The sequence below is a fragment of the Mustela erminea genome, chromosome 14 (genome assembly GCF_009829155.1).
Source record: "Mustela erminea isolate mMusErm1 chromosome 14, mMusErm1.Pri, whole genome shotgun sequence".
In the NCBI taxonomy this organism is placed as follows: Eukaryota; Metazoa; Chordata; class Mammalia; order Carnivora; family Mustelidae; genus Mustela; species Mustela erminea.
The window spans coordinates 61,239,836-61,263,198 of record NC_045627.1 but is presented as its reverse complement, the minus strand read 5'-3'; the positions used below and the strand labels follow the sequence as shown (position 1 = coordinate 61,263,198).

Sequence of the window (23,363 nt, the reverse complement as noted above, 5' to 3'; positions counted from 1 at the left end):
GAAACCTGCTTCTCCCTCTCTCTCTGCCTGCCTCTCTGCCTACTTGTAATCTCTGTCTATGAAATAAATAAATAAATAATCTTAACAAAAAAAAAAACAACTCAACTTTAAAATTAGTTAGGGATCTGAATACACATTTCTCCAAAGATACACAAATAGCCAAAAAACATGTGAGAAAGTGCTCAACATCACTGGTCATTAGGGAAATGAAAATAAAAACCACAATGAGATACCACTTCAGACCTACCCAGTAAAACAGCTACCATCAAAAAGACATCAATAACAAATGTTGGCAAGGGGGTAAAGAAAATGGAATCTTCCTTCATTGCTGGTGGGAATATAAAATATTGCAGCTGCTTCGGAAAACAGTTTGGCATTTCCTCAAAAACTTAAATTATCATGTGACCCAGCAATTTCTTTTAAGTATATACATCCAAGAAAAGTGAAAACAAATGTTCATAGCAACATAATCCCAACAGGCAAAAAGGGAAACAATCCAAATGCCCGTCAACTAATGGATAAACAAAACACAGTATGTCTATACAATGCAGTATTATTTAGCCATGAAAACACTAAGTGCTGATAAATGCTACATGAATGAATCTTGAAAACATGCTAAGAAGGCAGACACAAAAGATGATGTATTGTATGATTACATCTATTTGAAATACTGAAGGTTGACAAATCCACAGGAACAGAAAGCAGACTGGGGATGCCAATGGCCGGGTGCAGATGGAATGGGAAATGACTGCTAACGGGTTTGGGGTTTCTTTTTCTGGCAATGAAAGTGTTCTGGAATTATACAGTGATGTTTGGATATAGCGAATAAACTAAAATCACTGAATTATATATTTTAAAAGGGTGAATTTTATGGCACGTAAACTGTATTTCAACTGAGAAAAGAAAAACTTTAGGGTATCGTTCACTGTACTTGGGATACTTCCTGCATGCAAGAGACAATACAATGAACTTAAGTTCACATTGGAATTATCCCCAAAACAATGTGCAGCTGTAAGGAGCAGTAAAAGAATTTTTTAAATGTACGCAGAGTAATTTAGAGGGTAGTGATGGTGGTTAAGTTTTTAACCTGAAACAACAAAAACAACAGCTTTGTTTATTCACATCTACCCAATATCCAGATTCCATACAGCAGATGGGTAGACATAAAGAAAGAAAGAAGAGATTCTGAGGCGTATCAAAACAAATCAAACCCCTTTGCTGGGCTTCTTAGGCAGTTTGCAAAACAGGAAAAAAAAAAAAAAACAATCTCATTATTTAATATATACTTTTATTTGCCACAAAAGATACTTCCCAGCTGTTTCCAAATACCAAATGCGACCTCTTAAGGATCAAAATTTGTCAATATTAAGGATGTTCAAAGAATATATATGCCACTGATTTTAGGCAATTCCAAAAATACATTTTGTGCAATGGAATATAGTATAGCCTCCGGTGAGTTTACCTAAAAGAGATACTGTTTTTGGATAACAACATCATTCCCGTCAAGACTATGTGAAAAACAGTATGTGTCAATGTTGAGTTCCACAATGAAATTGTCAAATAAAGGAAACATTCCTCTCCTAAGGAGAGAAATGCACTGGAAACCCCAATGTGGCTAACAAAGAGGCCCCACTTTTTTAACCTGTGTTAGAAAATCCTACAGCCTGGGGCACCTGGGTGGCTCAGTGGGTTAAGCCTCTGCCTTCGGCTCAGGTCAGGGTCCTGGGGTCGAGCCCTGCATCAGGATCTCTGCTTGGTGGGGGCCCTGCTTACCCCACCCCCTGCCTGCCTCTCTGCCTACTTGTGATCTCTGCCTGCCAAATAAATAAATAAAATCTTAAAAAAAAGAAAGAAAGAAAATCCTACAGCCTATCTTTGCAAACCTATCATCTATCCATCTCCTACAAGAATCATGGTCTGCAGTTTAAACAGTTTCAACTCATTCTTGTCCTTTTCACTTTTGCTTATTTGTTTCTCATGACAGGAATGCCTCTTACGTATTCATCAAAATTAAGCAAAAATCTGCCTCCTTGTTCATGAAGCCTTCCTACATCATTTCAAGGGTTTTCTTTCACTTCTAAACATGCCTAGCACTTGCTTGCACCACAGTATGGCACATTTTGCCTTGTACTATAAATGAATACACTGTATCTTCTCGAAGTACTAAAAGTTCTTGAAGGTTAGCATAGCTTTTGTCTGCCCACAACTGCCAGGTACAAATTTAAATGAAGTACTTACCTAACTGCCTTTCCTTTCTAAAAACACCACTAATACAAGTAGCTAAATAATTAGATGGATGCTCTTAAGTGGCAAGTCTCCACAGACACTAAACACCTAATCCTCACTAAAAGAAATTACAGGCCTTCCAGTATAGCCATGAGGCAGGGGGGAAAAAAAAGGCATTATTCAGAGGCTTCCTAGAAGTGCTCTGGCTACAAGCACATTGGAGGGAATCAGGGCAATTTGAAATAACCCTGTGTTAAGTCAAAAAGACTTACTGTGCTCTAGTTTTTCTGCCAAAATGAGTACGCTGAAATCAACACAACTTTCCCTACCTTGGGAAGAGCTTTTTGAGAATACAGCAAGGATGAGGAGCAGCCAAGCAATAGGTCACATCACACCGAGATCCAGAACCTCCATCTTCCTGGAATATGGACCGCCAGAGTCCCAGAGGACACCTCAATAATCACCGGGGTACCAAACACCCATATTGATCACAATCACCGCCTGAAACTGCTACTGACTACAATTCAACTAAAATATAATAATGGAAACACAAACACCTTCACAATCCTGATGCACCCCATCACACAGTCCCCCAAAATAGAATTAAATTTTGGAAATAAATGAGAATTCATTTTTAACCCAAAGACTGCTATAAAGTAAGTATCATTTAGAAACCAAATGACCCTAAAGTACTAAGATAATCAGTCAACAGAATCAAATAGGTTAACTGTTCAGAACCAATCTCATTAAAATAAATGAGGAATTATTACGTTTGTTAGGGACAAACAACATAGTTGCCTTTTGCATTTTATCAGAATCACTACCCCCCTTTTTAAGTATAGAAAGTTAACACTACTACTGATTTATTTAGAACTTTCCTCTTAAAGAAATTACATGTAACAAAAGAGAAAATGGGAAACCAAATTGATTTTAGCTGCAAGACTATCAACTATGTATTACTGATCTGCACTCTGAATTTCCTGAACTTTCCTACCTTCGAAGTGGAAATTTGGAGTTAAAAGTGTGCTAAAGAAACTGATAACCAGATTAAAATCCCCCTTCACAAAACAAATCAAAATTTGATATTCAACTCAGTTATTTACAGAATTTTGTTAGTCATCAAGGGAAAGGGGGGGGGCACCACCCTGTCAAGCAGCAGTAACTTACTACTAACACTAGCAATGACTGATAAAAAGGGGGCCTGAGGCAGAAGGCAAGGATTCAAAGCAAACAGAATTAGAATAAGATAAACAACTCATTAAAACCATCTGAACTAAAGTAAGAGCAACTTAGGAAACCTACAGGGTTACAGTCAATTTCAAACCTTTTAAAAACTAAAAAGCCCTACCAAAAAAGCCAATCTCAAAAAAAGGTGAACCAAATACAAGAACTAAAAATTCTTCAAATTTCAGGATTTTATAGTCTTAATTCTGAAAGCTCGTTAATTTCACACTGTGCAAAACGTGCACACCTTCATAAACTCTTTCATATGATGGTTACAACTAATAATTTAAAAAGAGCTTAATCTGATGTAACATTTTAGCAAATGTAGGGTAGATTTGAAAAAAATACAAGCTGAGACAGAGTAAATGATAACTGATAGCCAAAAGGCTTTCTGGAAGGCAGAGCTGAGCTTGGATTGGCAGGAGGGAAATTTTAAAATTTATCCACAAGTCAACTTACACCAAAAATTGTTTCATGCCTTTATTACTTACACAAGCATGTTTTAAAAATGTACTTTAAACCTGTGGACAACCAAAATGATACCAGATAGCTTAAAGCAAGATACCTTGTTGTCTATGTTAATTTTGATGTTACAGTCTTAATCCTTAACAAAATTCACATATATTTTCAAAATGAAACACTGCAAAAATGGAAAGGCTTATATTCTCTAGGTAAAGGTTACCTTATGTTTCACTTACTTAAAGTTTCAGTTTTGCTTTTTAACCTATTACAGAAGACATCTCTTGTGGGACATTGTAAAGGGCATACCCTCCTGTCAAGCCAGAAAGCTCAAACACAAAGACACAGAGCTAACCAAGTGCTGTAATTCTTCCAAACTGAGCCTCTCCACACCCCCTCCACCCTTCCCCCCAACAGATATGTCTATTAAATCAGTGTCTGTTCTCCCCCTCGCACAACAAAGAGAACTTCTCACCGCATGAAATTGCCGCTGAATGGACACCAGAAAGCAGGATTTGCATAATTCCTTCCAACGAAACCCAGTCGGGAAGGAGGGGATGAGGGGCCCAAGCGTACAGATAGAAATCTCCTAGATTCGGCTGGGGAAGACCTGGTTCCCAAGAATATTCCCTACCGGGAGGGGGGGTGAGGAAGGGGGAAAGGGGCTGGAATTCTACGCCTCCCCAAGACTGGGCCTGGGGGACGGAGGAGCAGGAGAAAGCATTTCCCCACAGAGCAGCAGCACCGAAGCAAAGATGGGGAAATAACAATGCTGGAGGACAGGAGAGTCAGACACAAGGATGGACTGGGGCTAGGGGGCGGCGGGCGGAGCGGAGACACCACACGGGCCACTTACTTTTTGGAGGGGGGTTAAATATATGAGTTAAGCCCTTATGGTCCCGCCGGCCGCCGCACAGAGGGAAACGGGACCTTGGGAGAGAAAAACAGACAAAACACACAGTGTGAGAGGCGCAGCTCGGCCGCCCGGCCCCTCCCGGGGCGCCCCGGTCCACACTCCCTCCTGCCCGTGGGGAAAAAGCCACCCGAGGCCGGTAGGCTGGGAGGATTGGGGGCGGGGGGGGGGGGGTCGAGGCTCTCGGCGAGGCGGCGGCTCCGACAAATCCCCCGAGAGGGGACAAGAAGGACCCCCCGCTCCGGTTTCTCGGTCGGACCCAGTTCCACCCCCCCATCCTCCCCGCCGCGCACACACCGAACACAAATACGCACACACCGACCCGAGCGTCGAGGATTAACTCCCCGGCCGCCGCTGCCGCCGCCAGCAGAGGAAGTGCAGCCGCTGCCCCCCGCGGCCATGACACCCTACTTGGCTCGGTCAGGCGGACCCGGGGCCTGTGACAGCTCCGGCTCCCTCCGCCCCCATCTCCACCTCACGCCTCGCACACGCCCGAGCGCCGGGCGTCCGCCCGCCCGCCGCCGCGCGTGCACGCGGGGATTGGGGCGCGCGTCGCCGCGCGTGGGGGAGGGGAGGCGCGGGAGGGGGAAGGCTCCGGGCAGAAGGGGCTGAGGAGGTCCCCCCACTCCCGCCCCCAGCTCCCCGGAACCGGAGGCGGCGCCCCCGGTCAAGTGGCAGCACCGCGGGGCGAGTCTCCACAATAAGCCGGCGGCTACGCGGGGCCGCCAGGCTGGGGGGGTGGGAAGGGAAGCGGGGGGAAGGAAGGGGCACGCGCTCCCGCCCGAGAGCCCGCCCCGGGGAAGGCGCGCGGAGGGGAGGGGCCGACGCGCGTGCTCAGGCCTGACCGGGGAGAGCCCGCCCGGAGGTTGCGCGCGCCCGCACTCCGGGGGGTGGGGGAGGGGGACGCCCGAGCCAAAGAGGGCGGGCGGGCCGGAGCAGCAATTGCCTCTGCCCCGGCTCCCTCCCTTGTCCGGGGCAGGCGGTGGCGGGGCGGCCCGAGGGCCGGAAGCGGCCGGGGGAGGGTCTCACCTACACAGTGAATGAGCTTGTGGCGCCACGAGTCCAGTTCTTGCCGAAAGCCGCGTCTCTCAACGGAGCATTGCTGCCGCCTACACACCCTCGCCATCTTCTGCCGCCCGCCCGGCCCTGCCTCCTCCGCGGCCCCGCGCACGCCCAGCCGCGTCGCCCGGGGCCGCGCACGCACCCGCGGCCTGGGCGTCGCACCTCCCGCCGGGGGCGGCGCGGGGGCAGGGCCGGGCTCACCCCGCGGTGGCCCCGGCGTCGTCCCGGGGGCTCCCTGGGCGTGCGCCGGCCCCGCGCTTGTCGCGGAGAGGTAGCTCGACCGCGCTTTCTCGTCCGCGGCCGCCGCCAGCTCTGGCCGCCCGGGAAGGCGCCTTCGCGGGGCAGGAGCTCGCCTGGACCCCCGATCCTGCGCCGCCTTCGCACTGTGCCCCAAGACCACCGCTGCCCCTTCCTTTCCCTTCCCGGGACTTTTTGTGTCTTAAACTAGCCCCATGTATCACTTCTATCCTGCGTATCGCCCCCCACCAACTGTTGCGAGTTCCGTGGTAATCGCTTTTCTGAACTCAGCCGAACCTGCTGCTTTCGGGAGACAGTTTGTAAGAAGCAGAGTTCAATACCCGATGCCCATGGAGGCACTAAGCTCCAAAGTTTTAAAAACCGGGTAGGCTGTAGTTATTAAGTAATGGGAAGACTTGGTCAACGTCCGTAAACCCAGTAAAAATTGAATCAGACGTTTTAAATAAAAACTACGAGGTTTCTACTAACAAGGCTGATCATAGGCGAAATTCTCAAGGTGGCACATTCGGAACCCCTCCTGTTTGTGTAGTAAGAGGTTTAAGAAAAGTGTGCTAAAGTGAGAATGGTATTTCAAAAGAAGGCTAGGTTAACAATACTTAGAGTGTTGGAAAATGACGTAATTCCGTATTTCAGGAAAGACTCGAGAAATATTTTCAGTGACGAAGGAGATTTTCAGGTGAAAACCTGGGTAATTAAATCACCCTGCGTACGTAGGGCACTACCTCTACCCGTTTAAACATTATTCTGAGCTTAATTGCCTGACTGCTATTTGGGAGGGAAAGAAAAAAGAAAATGGAACGAAAAGAGAAAGGAGGGGCGGGGGAGTGAAGAATAAATGGAAAATAGATCCCTCTTTAGTACCCTGGGGTTCTGGCCTCTTCCTCACATTTGGGGTTTAAGTTTAAGGACGGTGCATTCCTGCTTTTAGATATTTGAATTTAAATGTGAAGACTTAATCTTAATTACTGTAGTAGGTAAAACAAAGTCACTAAATACTTGGCAGGCAAGAATTCCATTGGTGTATTGATTTCTGTCTTTTCAAAGTAGAGGCCCTGGTCTCTCAACCAGGCACTTGTGGAATGCCCTCTCTATCCAGAGATAGATATGGAGATGGACTAGGTGGGCCTCTTGGGTAGAACTGGTTTGAAATGTACAAGTAGGAAGGCACCTCTGCTCCCCAAATCTAACACCAATGATTATTCCACAATTCTCAGAAGTCCACCATATTTCACCTGCTAAAGAGAACTGTCAAATGAACAAACTATTAAGTCAGGAAGTACTGAATTTCTGTGTACACAAAACTATCCTGAGTACTGAGGGGAAAGGACAAACGTGAAATGAAGGACCGCTCAGGACACCCACCCTGCCGCATGTAATGGCAGGCCGTTTTCTGTCTTCAATCTGAATCTTCTTTTCTTTGCCACTAGGTGGTAGGTTTGAGTCTTGCAGCTTTTAACCAATTTTCTATGGTTTTTGCAGGAGTTCTGCTTCATAAAGTTTCAAATAAATGAATGACATGTAACTTTAAAATGAGTTAATGAATGTGCTTTCCAATTACCCATATAATCTTCTTGAAATGATCAAGCCAAAGGTAATACTTCCTCAACATAATCTCTTAAAGTCTCAGACATGTAGATTAAAAGGATCCTAGAGACTTCAGAGATTGACTCTAATTTGAAGTATGGAATTACAAGCCCAGACAAAGTGACTTGACCAAAGTTGCATAGCTGCTCAGTAGAAAGAGGACAATAAAAGCCAGCAGCCAGATTTCCCAGTTCCCAGTTCATTGTTATTTCCATTACTCCACTTTGAATTGCAATTATTGCTTTACTTATTTTAAGTTGGGAACCAATATACAGTTGACTTCTCACAAAGGCTTATTTGTAAGAAGGGATGAGGGAACAATAGAAGTAATTATCATTTACTGAGTATTTACTATTTGTCTAACATGGCAGTTTTATTTCATTCCATCTGAATAACAATGCCAAAAAGCTGGTATGATTTTTACCTACTTTTTATATTTTCCGGATTAGAGATTCAAGAGTCAGAGGAGTTAAGTGACTTTGTCCAAAGCCACAAAGTTACCAAATGGCAAAATCAGAATTCTAAGATCTCTCTGACTCCAAAACCCTCTAATTGTCCTACAAGTAGAAGCAGAATACTACACGCAGAGGATTCATTTAATTCCATGTGAGAGGTTATGTTCCACTGCACAGTTGAGCAGTTGACAAAAATGTTGACCTCCTGTCATATGTCAGGCAGTCCTAGGCACCTAGGACACATAAATATCTAAGACATAATTTCTGAACTCTAACTCTTTCGGCTACCCTGGGATAGGGTAGTTGGAAGTTCTTTCACATTCTGGGGAGGATTGAGCATTACAATACAGTGGCTAAGAGAGTAGAATCTGAAGACACAGAGAGAATGATTAGAATCTTCATTCCATCCCTTAGAACCCGTGTGGACTTGACAAATTAACTTTCCTGGTCATCAGTTTCCTCATGTGACAAAGAAGATAAGGGTCTTTAAGATGTAGATTGTGTGAAGATGGAATGAAACAATCATGGACAGTGGCTGTCACATTGTTAGCATGAAATGACCATCAGTTTTCATGATGAGGCTCCCATCTGCTTGTCCTGACTACAGGGTGACAGGAAACCATGATGCTTGTACAGTTTGGGATGAATATGTAACAGGGTGAAGAAATAACAGCAATGACCTTGACCTTTGAAAACAACATTCTCTGAGTCACGTTCTGTAGTTCGTGCAATGGGCAGATGATAGGGAAACACAGAGCACAGAAAATGACAATCAGAGAGTGGGGGTAGCCTCTATGAACCATAGGACTGGCTGGTCAGGATTATATCAAGCTTGCATCTGATTAGTTGGAGATGGCATATAATAAGGGAAAGGACTTCAGAGAAATGGGAGGATAAAATGGATTGGAGCCTTTTCAAGAAAGAAGTCTCCTGTTGGGAGACCTGTTAAAAAACATGGTCAACTTCTCATGAATTCCAATGAGTGACACTTTTAAAACCACTTTTCATGGATTATGTCTTCTATTCCTTACAACAACCCAGTCAAGCATCCCCATTTGATAACCGAGCATGAACGGCTAATTTGCCTAACTATAGGTTATGCCTAACTATGATTTGGCTTCACACCCAGGCAATCTGGGTGGCTCAGTCACTTAAGTGTCTGCCTTCAGCTCGAGTCATGATCCCAGGATCCCAGGATCGAGCCCCAAGTCTGGCTCCCTGCTTAGCAGGGAGTCAACTTCTCTCTCTGCCCCTCCCCCTGCTCATGCTCATTCCCTCGCTCTCTTGGTCTCTCTCTCTCTCAAATGCATAAATAAAATCTTAAAAAAAAAAACATCCAGGCAGTCTGGTTGCAGAGCCGGCTCTTTAATCTTTGCATTATTTTGCTTCCTGAGCTGAGCAGGGGACCTAGAGTGAGAGACAAGACCCAGCAGACAGAAAGGAAACTGGGACACTCGGTAGAACTGCTTCTGTAGGGGCTCTTTGTGCTTTAGTAAGACTTTCCAAGTTCCTCTCTTTTCAGTCTGCCTGTGTCGCCAGAAAACTTTATGACTTTCTGTGTGTAAGTGACTTTTTTTTAAGTTGTATTGAGATATATTTCATATACTATAAAATTTACCTGTCAGTGGTTTTTAGTATATTTACAGAGTTGTGCAACCAGCACCGCAATCACGATTAGAACATTCTCATCAGCCCTCAAGAAACCCCAGGTGTATTAGCAGTTACTTCCCATTCCCCCTTCTCCTCAAACCCTGGCAACAACGAATCTACTTTCTGTCTCTGTGAATCTTCTTCTTCTGGACATTTCAGGTAAATGGAATCATACAACTAGTGGTCTTTTGCGACTGGTCGCTTTCACTGAGCATACTGTTTGCAAGGTTCATCTACGTTGTAGTATGGATCAACACTTACTTCCTTTTTGTTGCCCAATAACATTACATCATATGGATATACAGCATTTTGTTTATCCATTCCAATTGATGAATGCTTGATCGATTTCATTTTTTGGCTATTACAGGTAATGCTGCAATGAATATTTCTAAACACATTTTTGTGTAAACATGTGTTTTCATGTTTGTTTTAAATTTGAATATGCATTTTTGCCTATCTATTCTGAAATACTTTCAGATTATTGAAAAGTTGCAAGAACTTCTATATTCCTCTCTCACAAATTCCCTAATTGTTAATAACTTACCACATCTATTTTTGCTCTCTATGTATCTATATACATGGTTTTGTTCTTGTTGTTGAGTCTTTTTATAAACAATCTGATAGAAAACTATAGACTTGACTCCTACCATCCCTAAATATCCAGTGTGAATGTCTATAAAGCAAAGACACTCTCCTTCATAATCACCATATAACCCTCCATTACATCCGGAGATCAACACTGATGCAATACAGGCCCTATGAAAATTGTACTCTCTGTTACCAACGATGTCTCTTTCCCTTTTCTGGCCCAGAATCCTAACCAGAAAGTTACGCTGAATTTAATACATACATTCTCAGTCTCTTTGATTTGGGTACAATGCCTCAGTCTTTTCTTGGTGTGTGTGTGTGTGTGTGTGTTTTGTTTTGTTTTGTTTTGTTTTGTTTTTAGTGACCTTGACACTACTAAAAAGAACAGGCCTCTCATTCTGTAGAATGATCATCAACTGGGTCTATGCAGTGTTCCTTATGACTAGACTCAGGTCATACATTTTGACAAAAAAAACACAGAAATGAGGCTGGGGTCTCTGAGCATCTCATCAAGGATTCATGATGTTAACTCTTCATATTATTGTGTTGAAAATTTTGCTCATCTGGTCAAGTGGTTTTGTTTTGTTTTGTTTTTCTTAAAGATTTTTATTTATTTATTTGACAGACAGATCACGAGTAGCCAGAGAGGCAAGCAGAGAGAGAGGAGGAAGCAGGCTCCCCACTGAGCAGAAAGCGGGATGCGGGGTTCGATCCCAGGACCCTGGGATCATGACCTGAGCCGAAGGCAGAGGCTTTAACCCACTGAGCCACCCAGGCGCCCCCAAGTGGTTTTCTCCACCATAAAATCACCATTGCTTCCTTTATACTTGATAAATATTTTGTAGGGAGGTATTCTGAGATTATGCCAATGTTCTGTCCCTTGCCCTAACTACCTGCCAGCCTTAATATCCATGAATCATTGCCTGAATTGCTTGTCACAATGATCATGGTCAAAAAGTGATTTTCTGGGACGCCTGGGTGGCTCAGTTGGTTGGACGACTGCCTTCGGCTCAGGTCATGATCCCGGAGTCCCGGGATCGAGTCCCGCATCGGGCTCCCAGCTCCATGGGGAGTCTGCTTCTCCCTCTGACCTTCTCCTTGCTCATGCTCTCTTTCACTGTCTCTCTCTCAAATAAATAAATAAATAAAATCTTTAATAAAAAAAAAGTGATTTTCTTACTTCATCATTTCTTCTGTATTTAGTTTACATTCGAATATAAGAGTTTTTTCCTCTTCCTCATTTACTTGTTTATTCTTTACTTATGGACCCATTATTTCCTATTTCATTCAGTTGGTTGTAATGTATTGCTGTAGTTATTGTCATCATTCCAGATTTGGCCAGTGGGAGTCACTTCGAGCTGACTTTTATCCTGTTGGCATACCCCCATCATTCTATAAAAAATTTCCTCACTTTATGGTACAGCTAGGTGTTCTAGGCTCATTTTGTATTTTCTCTGCCTCAGCTCTAGAATGAGTCCTGGTTACTTTTAGTGGAGGATAGTATTTAGATATCAAGATTTGGGCTCAGTGTGTTCACTACTACTGGGGTGTCATGGCTACTAGGCCTTTGCAGCAGTCAGAGCTAGGAAATACATGTGTGTGTATATATATGTATATAGACACATACACCTATATTTATATTTGTATATTTCTAAATATACTTATACACCATGAGTTTATGCGATCCATTTGATTCCAATCCAGCACCTCTGAATATCTGCAAGCCTTTCCCTGTTACACACTTATAAATCCCCCTTTGACAGTGAGAATCCAGGTTCCCATATTTTTTCATATTGACTTCAGTATATTTATTTGCTTAACCCCCACTGTATTTAACAACCTCCTGCCTTCTCGTCCTGCTATCTCCAGAAACCCTTCTCAAGAGTATCATCTTCTGGCTACCCAAATATCATCATCTACATGATGCACCACCATCCAGTGGATGTCAATTCTCTGCACATCGAATGACATATATTCTGTGACTTTCTCGCCAACGTTCCAAAAGGAACTCTAGAAACTTTCCAAGATTTATAAAGAAAAATAAAGATCAATGAATAATTACAACGTTGGTTTTGAAAAAGAAGAGCAGGGGTGCCTCGGTGGCTCAGTTGGTTAAGCATCCAGCATCGGACTTGATTTCTGCTCAGGTCATGATCTCAGGGTCAGAGATAGAACCCCACATGAGACTCTGTAACTGGATGTGGAGCCCGCTTAAGATTCTCCCTCTCCCTCTGCCCCTGCCCCCCACACTGCATGCATGCACGTGTGCGCTCTCTAACAATAAAAAATTTCTTAAAAAAGAAAAAGAACAGCAAAGATGAGTATGGTCAACACAGAAATATGCAGCTTAAATCCTCCTTCATGGTAAACTCACAGTTTGCCTTGTAGGGAATGTGATCACTACACAGCCTCCTGCTGTCAACAGCTTCAGGGTTAGCCTCAGCTGCTCAGAGCTATCTTGCCCAAGGTCACATCTTTCTGGGGCTGCCAGGATATGGTGACTAAGGGCTAGGAGGCTATAGCCTGGTCATTTCTGCCTGATGTTGGACACTCTGACAGTTAACACTTGTTCCAAAGTACTTCACGGGACTGGCTGGCTGAGGCTTTGTCGACTTGCACCTTAGATCACTTTCTCTACCCAATTCTGCTCCCCGCCCCACCATTTCCACTCACAGGGTGCTAATCCCTAATAAACCTTTGCATCCCAAAGCTCATCTCCAATTCTGCTTCCAGGGAATCTGACATGTGACAAGGAGAGATTAATTGTACTAGATATTATAAAATAAGGCCATAGTAATAAAATTACCATGGTGCTAGCATAGGAAGAGGGAGATGATAGAAAATAGTATCTTTGGGGCCACTACGTTAAGAAAAAATTTAAGTTTATTAGATATTTTCCCAAATGACAATGGAATTAATTAACTAAGATATAAAGAGTTTTCAGAGGTTGTAGGAATAAAACTTAAATATCTTTAGCATTGGGACCCCTGGGAGGCTCAGTTGGTTAAGCATCTGCCTTCAGCACAGGTCATGATTCTGGAGTCAGTGGGGGCGGGGATGGGTGTGTGCAGGGAGGACTGAACTCAGTGGGGAGCCTGCTTCTCCCTCTGCCTGCCACTCTCCCTGCTTATGGGAGCTCTCTCTGATAAATAAATAAATAAATAAATAAAATCTTAAAATATCTTTAGCATTTTTTTTTTAAGGAGTAAGTGAGCCTTTTCTTCTAGAAGCCCTCAGAATCATATTCTATGTTGATCTTTATACTGATCTATTTACCTGAACATATGGTATTTCATTCATCTGGTTCTCAGGAAAAAAACAAACAAACAGTTCACTGTTGTCTTTGTTAGGTGACTATAGGGGAAAGGAAAAAAAAAAAAGAAGAAGAAGAATCACCAGAAAGGAGTTATTTATAACTAGGTAGCAAATGAAGGTTGTTTCCATGGAAAATTTGTTTCAACTTTTAAGCCTGAAAAGGTATAAAACGCTTCTGAGTTAAGCAAAATGAGAAGTGTTTAAAAACAAAGGAAGTCTTCAAAGAAAAGTTTAAGTAAAAAGAAAGTTTGGTAAAATCACAGAATACTTAAATATTCTTGCTGAGCTTTGCCAAAATGTACATTTCAAAATTAATACCTGACAAAGATAATCCCTCATTACTGAGCAGCCACTCTAATCTGTTCGCATGTCATCTTTGAAAGATTGGTTATGGGCGCCTGGGTGGCTCAGTGGGTTAAGCCGCTGCCTTCGGCTCAGGTCATGATCTCAGGGTCCTGGGATGGAGTGCCGCATCGGGCTCTGCTCAGCCGGGAGCCTGCTTCCTCCTCTCTCTCTCTGCCTATTTGTAATCTCTCTCTGTCAAATAAATAAATAAAATCTTAAAAAAAAAAAAAAAGAAAAAAGAAAGATTGGTTATACAGAGCCTGCTGTGTACCAGCTACCCAAGAATGGATGGCTTGTTCTGGTCAATGAACTGATTGTGAGCACAAGGGAGACACATGACTTCTAGGCCAGGTTATTTTCATGGGTCTGAAGATGCAGGTGCAGAGTCATTAGCGATGTAAATTATCTTCGAGGATAGAAGCAGAAGAAATAAATTGGGGCATAGAATTCACATCTACTCACTCCTGATACAATGGTCTTTCAATGCTGGCCTCCAAAAATGCTAGATATGATATGATATAATATAGTATGTTATGATATGATATGATATGATATGATATATATGATATGGTACTATACTAGGTTATTATATATTTTTAAGATTTTCTTAATTTTTGCGAGAGAGAGAGCTAGTACATGAGCATGAGCAGGGGAGGGAGGTGTTGAAGGAGAAGGAGATTCCCTGCTGAGCAAGGAGCCCCATGCAGGACTCATGCCAGGACCCTGGGATCATGACCTGAGCCGAAGGCAGACGCTTAAACAACTGAGCCGCCCAGGTGCCCCATACTAGGTTATTATAAAAAGTCGTTTCAGGGCACCTGGGTGGCTCAGTTGGTTAAGCGTCTGCCTTCAGCTTGGGTCATAATCTTGGGTCCTGGGATGGAGCCCCACATCAGGCTTCCTGCTCAGTGGGGAGCCTGCTTCTCCCTCTTCCTCTGCCTGCTGCTCCCCCTGCTTGTGCTCTCTCTCTGACAAATAAATAAATGAAAAAAATTTTTTTTTTGTTTTAAAGTAGTTTCGGGGCATCTGGGTGGCTCAGTGGGTTAAAGCCTCTGCCTTCAGCTCAGGTCATGATCTCAGGGTCCTGGGATCAAGCCCCGTATCGGGTTCTCTACTCCGCAAGCAAGGAGCCTGCTTCTCCATCTCTCTCTGCCTGCCTCTCTGCCTACTGATCTCTATCAAATAAATAAATAAATAATCTTAAAAAAAAAAAGTAGTTTCATCAGTGCAGGTGAATCTTAATTATTTCTTGAAGATAATTAACAGTCCCACACACAAGCCACAATACAGATTTCTTAAATGCCTATCAGTTTAGGGGGGAAATATCAGAGTAACTTATATGAATCTGTGGAATAATGATATTGTTTGTTGAGTGAGGACTCCAAGTCTTGAGCTAAGCACTTTACCTAGCCTTATTTTATTTCATACTTAAAACAATTCCACAAAATAAGTAATATTCTTAAGTCTCATTTTAGAGTTGGGAAAAACAAAGCACAGAGTTTAAATCTCTTACTCGAATTCACACAACAGGTAGACGGAAAACTTTGAACTCAGGAGATTCTAGTAATTTGGTTTTTATCCTTTTCACCGTCTCACAGATTAAGGTAAATGCTAGTGTGGTTTTTGAATGTAATTAAAAGATAGCCAAATTTCCTTTTACTTTGTCTATATCAATTTAAACACCATGCTATTGGCATTTAACAAATGCTTACCCACTGAGTCTTTGAGGTTCTACATCATTTAATTGGGATCTGGGATCCTTGTTTCTTCAGAGGATTAAAGCTCCTGGGCTAACTAATACAGTTATTCTTGAAAGATGATAACAGCATTAGAACATAATTAGTAATTCCACTAACCAATCCACACTCTTTTTCTTAAATCCTATTAGTATTCTCTTATTTGTGATTTCTCATGGAAATGTCTTCTCTTAAGTTCAAGCACTGTCATTTGTCACTACAGCCATGTTATGCTGAATGTCTTACACAATTACATATGTTTATGACTTCTTATTTTCCCTGCAGCACAGGCCTGTAATTTCTTCTCAAGCGTTGTCTTATTGAACTAATAGCAGTTCTTTTCAAATCAATTGAAATGCAGAAGTAACAAATTCCGAAGCATGCACTGTAGGAGCCTTGAAACGCTGTAGATAAACCGATACAGCATAAAACAAAGGACAACTCCTCTGCTCGTGGAATGGGTGACATTTCACATAAGGAGAAGGAGAATAAATATACTCAAGTGATGAATGACATCTTGATCTTTTCCACACATTCACTTAAAAAATATATATATATATATATATATATATATATATATATAATCTCCACTAGTTGCTTGCAGTTGATGTAACCTTAGCATAAAAAATTCCCTGTTATAACTCTTCTTGAAAATTACTCTGTAACATCTCTCTGAAGATGTTACACTCCGTAACATCTTTCAGAGCCTCCTTGACAGATGCTTTCCTAGATGCAGTGCTAATGATGTCAATAAACTCTAAGGGTTCCAGAAAGGGATGTTGCTGCACAGATGCTTCCATATTGTGTGACACTTCCGATTCTAGCAAACTCGATTGGTCAGTTCTTTGACCTATCACCCTTTCAGACACTTCAGGACCATGTCATCATTATACTTCTGAAATCAATTGGACATCTCCTTTGATAATGCTTTATGATTTTCAACAAAGCACTGATTTTTCCAGCCCTCATTTTCTTTTTTTTTTTTTTTTAAGATTTTATTTATTTATTTATTTATTTGTCAGAGAGAAAGAGAGAGAGAGCACACAAGTAGACAGAGGCAGGCAGATAGAGAGGAAGGGAAGCAGGCCCCCTGCTGAGCAGAGAGCCCGATGTGGGACTCCATTCCAGGACCCTGGGATCATGACCTCAGCCGAAGGCAGCGGCCCAGCCCACTGAGCCACCCAAGTGTCCCCAGCTCTCATTTTCTATTTCTTCAAAAGGAGAAGGTTGGCTAAGTATTTCCAACTTTCCTTAGAGCTTAAGTTCTCTTTAGTTATTAGGATTCATCAATGTCAAGTGCTTGAAAGTTTCGAATGATTTCACATTTGCATATTTCATAAAATACCTCAACATGGAAAAAATAATTTAAAAATTGTGAGTAAATACCATGGCAGATTATGTAAAATAAGTAGACTCAACTTTGAATGAACCCACACATCTTAATTCGGTGTAACTAATATTATAGTAACTGCTTGTTCTTCTGTTGGGTCCCCCCATATTGGGTACCCCAATAATGGGTCCGTGATTAAAGGAGCGAGACTGATACAAAGTGAAGGCAAGCAAACCTTTACTTCACGCCAATCATCCAGAATCAGACCAACCGTCAAACGGACCCGTCGGGGACACCCCTTACAGAGGACGACCACTCCCTGCTTTCCAGACTAACTTTTATAGAGCAAAGGCCATGTGGTTGGGCCTGGCCACACACATGTGGCTAATTGAATTACAATTCACCCCACAGTAGCCATGGAAACTAGCCCCTCACCTTGGTAGCTAGGAGACAGTATGCGTCCCCACTGATTGAATATCTCCACCTGGCCTGACCCACCCTTGTACTTGGACTTTGTTACGAGGGACTGGTTTCCGGACTTGCTTTTAAATAAGATCCCCTGGTAGGGGGCAAGGTCAATTTAAGTTTTACAACAAAATGGCAGTTCAACTGGGGTGGGGCCGCTCGGGCTGAATAGGCCTTTACACTTCATATGTGTATCTCAGCTTCAGAGCTTAAGATATTAGGAGTTTTCTAGGAAGGAGACAGTATATGTAGGAAATTTATGTGTACCTCTTGTTGAAAGCACTGCTAACAGCTTCAAAATTTGGCATATACCTTAAGGGGATATGAAGACTAGATGTCTTCATTTGACTCCTGAAACATGCAATGTCTTCCTACAACCCCATATATACGCTAAAATCTCTTGCTGTTCCTGCACTGGGATCTTCTGTCCCAGGGCCAATCCTGGATTCTCAGCCTCCTGCTACAGTCATCAATTGTCCCCAGGGCAAACGTATCTTTGGTACCATTCAGTACTCTCTCTAAGGCCATCAACTGTTACCTATTTTGGTGCAGTCCCCCACCTGTGTGTGCCCCCCAACCCCAGATACTGTGTTATGCTTTCTTTTCAAATTCATATCAGAATCTTTAGTCAAATATATACTTTGCCTTGTTTACTATGGATTTCCGGGCGCTAAATTAGTGAATCAACTTTCAAATGCATATTTTACCTTATTTACTCTTAATGTCCCACATGGTCCAGAGATCATTTTTCAAAGAAAAGGAAAAAGAGGGGCATCAGGTTGACTCAGTTGATAGAGCATGTGGCTCTTGATCTCAGGGTCATGAGTTTGGACCCCAAGTTGGGCAGAGAGCTAACTTTAAAAAATAAAAAAAAGCAGTTTTCGTGACTGACTTCCATCAATATGGGAGCCTAGACACTATAAAACATTAATGTTAATACATCACATGGGATTGCAATAAACAAAATCTTCAAGTAGTCCATAGTAAAAAGTATGCTAAAACCAGGATGCAATAGCAAGAAGCTTGGAGATTGTACTGCCCTGAAGGTAAATATATCAGTGTATCAGTTGATCAAAGACAAAACCTTTGGCTAGTTCCACAGAGACTTCTTGAACCTTGAACCTCAGATTCCTAAACAAGGAAAGATCTTTGAAAAAAGCTATAGTTCCCAAGATGGTGGTTCCTGTTGGCTCCTAGTAGAAGCATAAAAATACCCACAGTTTAGGCCTGTAGGATCCCCAAAGATAAATACATATAATCTCAGCCATTGCCAAACGTAAGAGAAAATAAACCACTATGACCTACAATCGGAACAACAGGCAGATTTAGACTTCCATGGTCTTCAGATACCGGAATTATAAAATCAAAATATAGAATACCTTTGCATGAAATTTTAAATTGAATTGCAAAAATGGTCAAGCCAATAAGAGACCGGCTACCAAAAGTGGGAATTTTTGAAATAGAATTAGAGTGTACTTGCGGTAAGCATCTGTCTGCCTTTGGCTCAGGTCATCATCTCAGTGCCCTGGGATCCAGACCCCTGATGGGCTCCCTGCTCAGCCGGGAGCCTGCTTCTTTCTCTCCCTCTGCACCCCTGCCCTCCTGCTCTCTTGCACTCTCTCAAATAAATAAAAATCCTAATTTTTTAAATAAATCCTGATTATTTGAGAGAGAGAACGAGAGCATGAGCTGGGGGAGAGGCAGATGGAGAGGGAGAGAGGAAGACTTCCAGCTGAGCAGGGAGCCTGACACAGAGCTCAGTCCAGGACCTGAGCCGAAGGCAGACGCTTAACTGACTGAGCCACCAGGTGCCCCTCAAACAAACAAAATCTTAAAAAAAAAAAAAAAAAAAAAAAAGGATGCCTAGGTGGTTCAGTTGGTTAAGCGGCTGCCTTCAGCGCAGGTCGTGATCCCAGTATCCTGGGACCGAGTCCCACATCGGGCTCCTTGCTTGGCAGGGAGCCTGCTTCTCCCTCTGCCTCTGGCTGCCATTCTGTCTGCCTGTGCTCGCGCTCTCTCCCTCTCTCTCTCGGACAAATAAATAAACAAAATCTTTTAAAAAAAACATAAATAAACAAAATCTTTTTAAAAAAATAGAGTGTTCATGAAAATATATATTAAGACATTTTAAAATTTCTTAAAGCCATTGGTTAAACAGCAGATTAAGCACAGATGTTAAGGATGCAATGGAAGTTGAATCTAAACAAATCACCCAAACTGTCATCCAAGAAAAGGGTATGAACATTTTGAAAGTGGGACTGAGAAACATGGAAAATAGAATAACAAAGTTAATTTATGGATTTCCGGGCGATAAATTAGTGAGAACAGAGAAGAAATCGCTGGTAACTTAATAGATAATAATGTTCCACTTCCGACAAAAGATATAGATCCATAAACACCCCAAACATTTATCGCAAGCTTGTAAGTAAAACATTCTACACCTACTTTATATAAACTCTAGGACACAAAGGAATACTTTACAAGCAACTTAGGAGAAAAAATAATTGGAAATGAATGACCACCTGACTGAAGATTGTCCAGCAACAATTCAGGTTAGAAAACAAATTGATCAACATCTTCCAAGTGCCAAAAGAATCTATTAATTTGGAATTAGAAAATGATGAAGGATAATTGGAAGGCCGGCCCAGATAGACAAGGGCCCCCACCCTGAAAAGAAATCACCCTTAAAAGGATTTTACACTGTAAGGGCCTATTTAGCTAGAGCGATTCCATCTGGGTTAAACAGTGATTTTGTTGCAGTAAAACTTAAACTGACCCTGCCCCACCCCTCCCAAGATAACTTACTTAAAAGCAAGCCCAGGAAACGAGTCCCAGGTAACAAAGCCCAAATACAAGGGTTCGTCATGCCAGAGGGAGACATCCAATCAGTGGGGGGGTGCATACTGTCTCCCTAGCTACCAAGGAGTATGGGCCCCGCCCTTTGGGCACCTTCTGGGCGCCAATTCTGACCAAGGTGATAGGCTAGTCCAAATAGCTACTATGGGGTGAATTGTAATTCAATTGGCCACCTGTGTGTGACCTAACATGGCTGTGCGGCTTTCTCTGTGTGTTACAATCTCATTGGCCACCTGTGTGTGGCCAGGGCCAACCACATGACCTTTGCTCTATAAGAGTTAGTCTGTAAGGCAGGGAGGGGTCACCTTTTTGTAAGAGACTGCCCTGACTGGTCAATTTGATTCTCAATGCTTGGCGCGAAATAAAGCTTTGCTTGACCTTTGCTTTGTATCAGTCTCGCTCCTTTAATCAAGGACCCACTATTGGGGGACCTTACAACACTACCTAAAAGGAGCCCTCCACCCTTTCCCACATGATAGATAGATGATAAAAACCTGATTGAATGACTGGTGCTTAATCAGAGAAAAGCCCTCCAATAAGCCCATAAAACCCCCTAGACTTAGAAACTCCAATTGTAACCCTCTTGGGTCCTCCTCTGTCTTCAAGAGTTTTGTACTCTCATTCAATGTACTTTACTACTGTTCAATAAAACCTTGCTTTGCTGCCCGCCTGGTCTTCATTTTTCAGAGCAGCAGGACCAAGAACCTTGGGCACGAAGGAGAAGGAAATCCTGTAACAAAAACATTGACCCACTCTGAATTTGTGAAATTATCTTTCAAGAATGAAGGCAGGGTGACCTGGATGGCTCAGTCGGTTGGGTGCTGGACTCTTGATTTTGGCTCAGGTCATGATCTCGAGAGTCCCATCTTTGGCTTCTGCTGGTGCCCCTTTCCCTGCTTGTGAGCATGTGCACTCTCTCTCAAATATTAAAAAAGAATGAGGGCAGAACAAATCTGTTTTGAGATTAATATTTGGGAAAATCTGCCACAGATCTTCACCAAAAGGATTTTTTTTTTTTGAACCAAAAGAACTGTAAAAAGATGACTTCAGAAAGAAAAAAAAAATCTTGGAACAAAGGCTTGAGATCTGGTGAGTAATAGCAAGGAAACTGGTGAACTTGTGGGTAACGTTAAATAAACATTATTTATATGAAATAAAAATGTTATGATGTATCATTTGTGTGTTTTAAAGGACTAAATGAAAATACCGAATAACAAGTTATGAGTTAGGAGTAGAGGGTTTAAAGGTGTTCTAAAGACTGTAATTCAGCAGAGGAACAGATAATGAACTATAGACTTGTTGGTATAAGCAGGCATGATAAACTTTTCAAGAATAACTAGTAAACGAATGGGAATAGTATGTAGACCTTAAAATTTGTAGAGAGGTAAAATGAAATTTAAAAAATGACACTTTTAATTTTTGTAAAGAAAAAACAAAACAGCAAATCATTGAAAAAGCAAACAAACTTTTAATTTTTGTAAAGAAAAAATGAAAAAGCAAATCATTGAAAAAGCAAATCATTGAAAAAGCATATACACAGCAAAAAGACGATAGAAACGAATTCTAATATGTGCTTAGACTAAAATTCCAGTTAAAATTCAGAGATTGTCATATTGTTATAAAAAAGAATGTCCAGACTTTCTAGGGCTGTCCATAAATGAATAATGGGTACTCTTCTTACTCTCTCACCATATACAACTATGAAATTTCCAAAATACATGAAGCAGTTATTTGTAGGCATTGAGCAGTAGCACTGATCTGTGGTCCTTAACAAAATGGAAATATGTGAGGTAGTCTCCATATTCAACCCCATGTTCTGCCTGGGCACCTCGCTAAACCATGGGGCAAGGAGGTAGAGCTTCAGCAGAACAAGAGGCAGGGTTCTAGACTATTGTAGTGACTGCAATGAGTGAGGCAGGTTAGAAGAAAGGAAAGATCTGCACCAAAAAGCAGCTCCAAAGTTATGCAAAGGGATTCCTTTAATGGAAGTCCGGTCTTTGACCGAATGCTAAGTTGCACGTGCTGGAGAAAACATCCAGGAGACCTGAGAGAAAAAAACAGCCCCTAGTGGGTTCTAAGAACAGAGATGCACAGAGTCCTAGAGATCAGAGTTCTAAGTAAAGAAAGTAGATGTTGCTGTTTAACTCTGGGCTTTGAGTTTGGATCTCAAATCTCTCGTGCCTAAGGAACAGGGCTCCTTTCGCTGTAGAATAAGGGAACTCTGGATTAGCCCTAAAAAAGTAAAAAAAAAAAAAAGAAAAAAAAGAAAGAAACTCCAACAAGATCAGGCTAATCCAAATTAAAAATTAATTTACTTCTAGAAAAAGAAAAGTCCTAACATTTTTTAAAGGAAGACAACCAAATCTAGCTCTACAATATAGTGTCCACAACGTACAACATTCAGTAAAACTTAAAAAGTTGCAAAACTCTACTGTGAGGGATCGTTTCTATAGTTCGTTACTAGAGAAGTTTCTCTGAACGTGTAGAGTTCCTGAAACCAGGAGGAGGAGGAGGTACAGAGTCCCCTTTCCCGAGCATGAAGCGGACCCTGGGTATTCTTTTTGCAACTGCGCTTGGTCACTGATGATCAGTCTTCTTCAAAGAAGCTAGAGGGAACGGATGCTGTCTGAGCAAAAAACAAAACAAACAAACAAAAAACCCCTTATTAGTTGTGAGAGGGAGGGGAATATGATAAGTCACCAGGGAGGAGACAAATAATAGAAACCTATTTAAAGATGGCAGAGATCTTTAAAGATCTTATTTATTTGTTTGTTTGTTTGTCTGTCTGTCTGTGTGACAGAGAGCAAGAGAGCACACACGTGGGGAGAGGGAGAAGCAGGCTCCCTGTCCTGATGACAGAGATTTTTAAAGAACATCAGAATCAGGGTGCTTGGGTG

General features: G+C 42.2%; 1 protein-coding gene and 1 non-coding gene across 7 annotated transcripts in view; one reads left to right on the top strand and one right to left on the bottom strand.

Annotated features, from left to right (window-relative positions):
- Positions 1-5,984, bottom strand: part of LCOR (ligand dependent nuclear receptor corepressor) — a 144,171-nt gene extending 138,187 nt beyond the window's left edge. For 2 of the 6 annotated variants that reach the window (XM_032313082.1, XM_032313083.1), the window contains exons 1-2: positions 5,141-5,352; positions 4,766-4,839 (exon numbers count right to left, since the gene is read on the bottom strand). In XM_032313082.1, coding sequence (XP_032168973.1) covers positions 4,766-4,839; positions 5,141-5,223 — 157 coding nt within the window. In that variant the 5' untranslated portion in view covers positions 5,224-5,352. Of the gene's footprint in view, positions 1-4,765; positions 4,840-5,140; positions 5,353-5,851 lie in introns of those variants that run through there. The other 4 variants (XM_032313085.1, XM_032313086.1, XM_032313088.1 and 1 more) reach the window with 4 other exon arrangements.
- Positions 5,985-22,888: 16,904 nt separating this feature from the next.
- Positions 22,889-23,096, top strand: LOC116573830. The gene has a single exon (XR_004279027.1). It is a non-coding gene; the product is annotated as a small nucleolar RNA U3 (small nucleolar RNA).
- Positions 23,097-23,363: the final 267 nt, after the last annotated feature.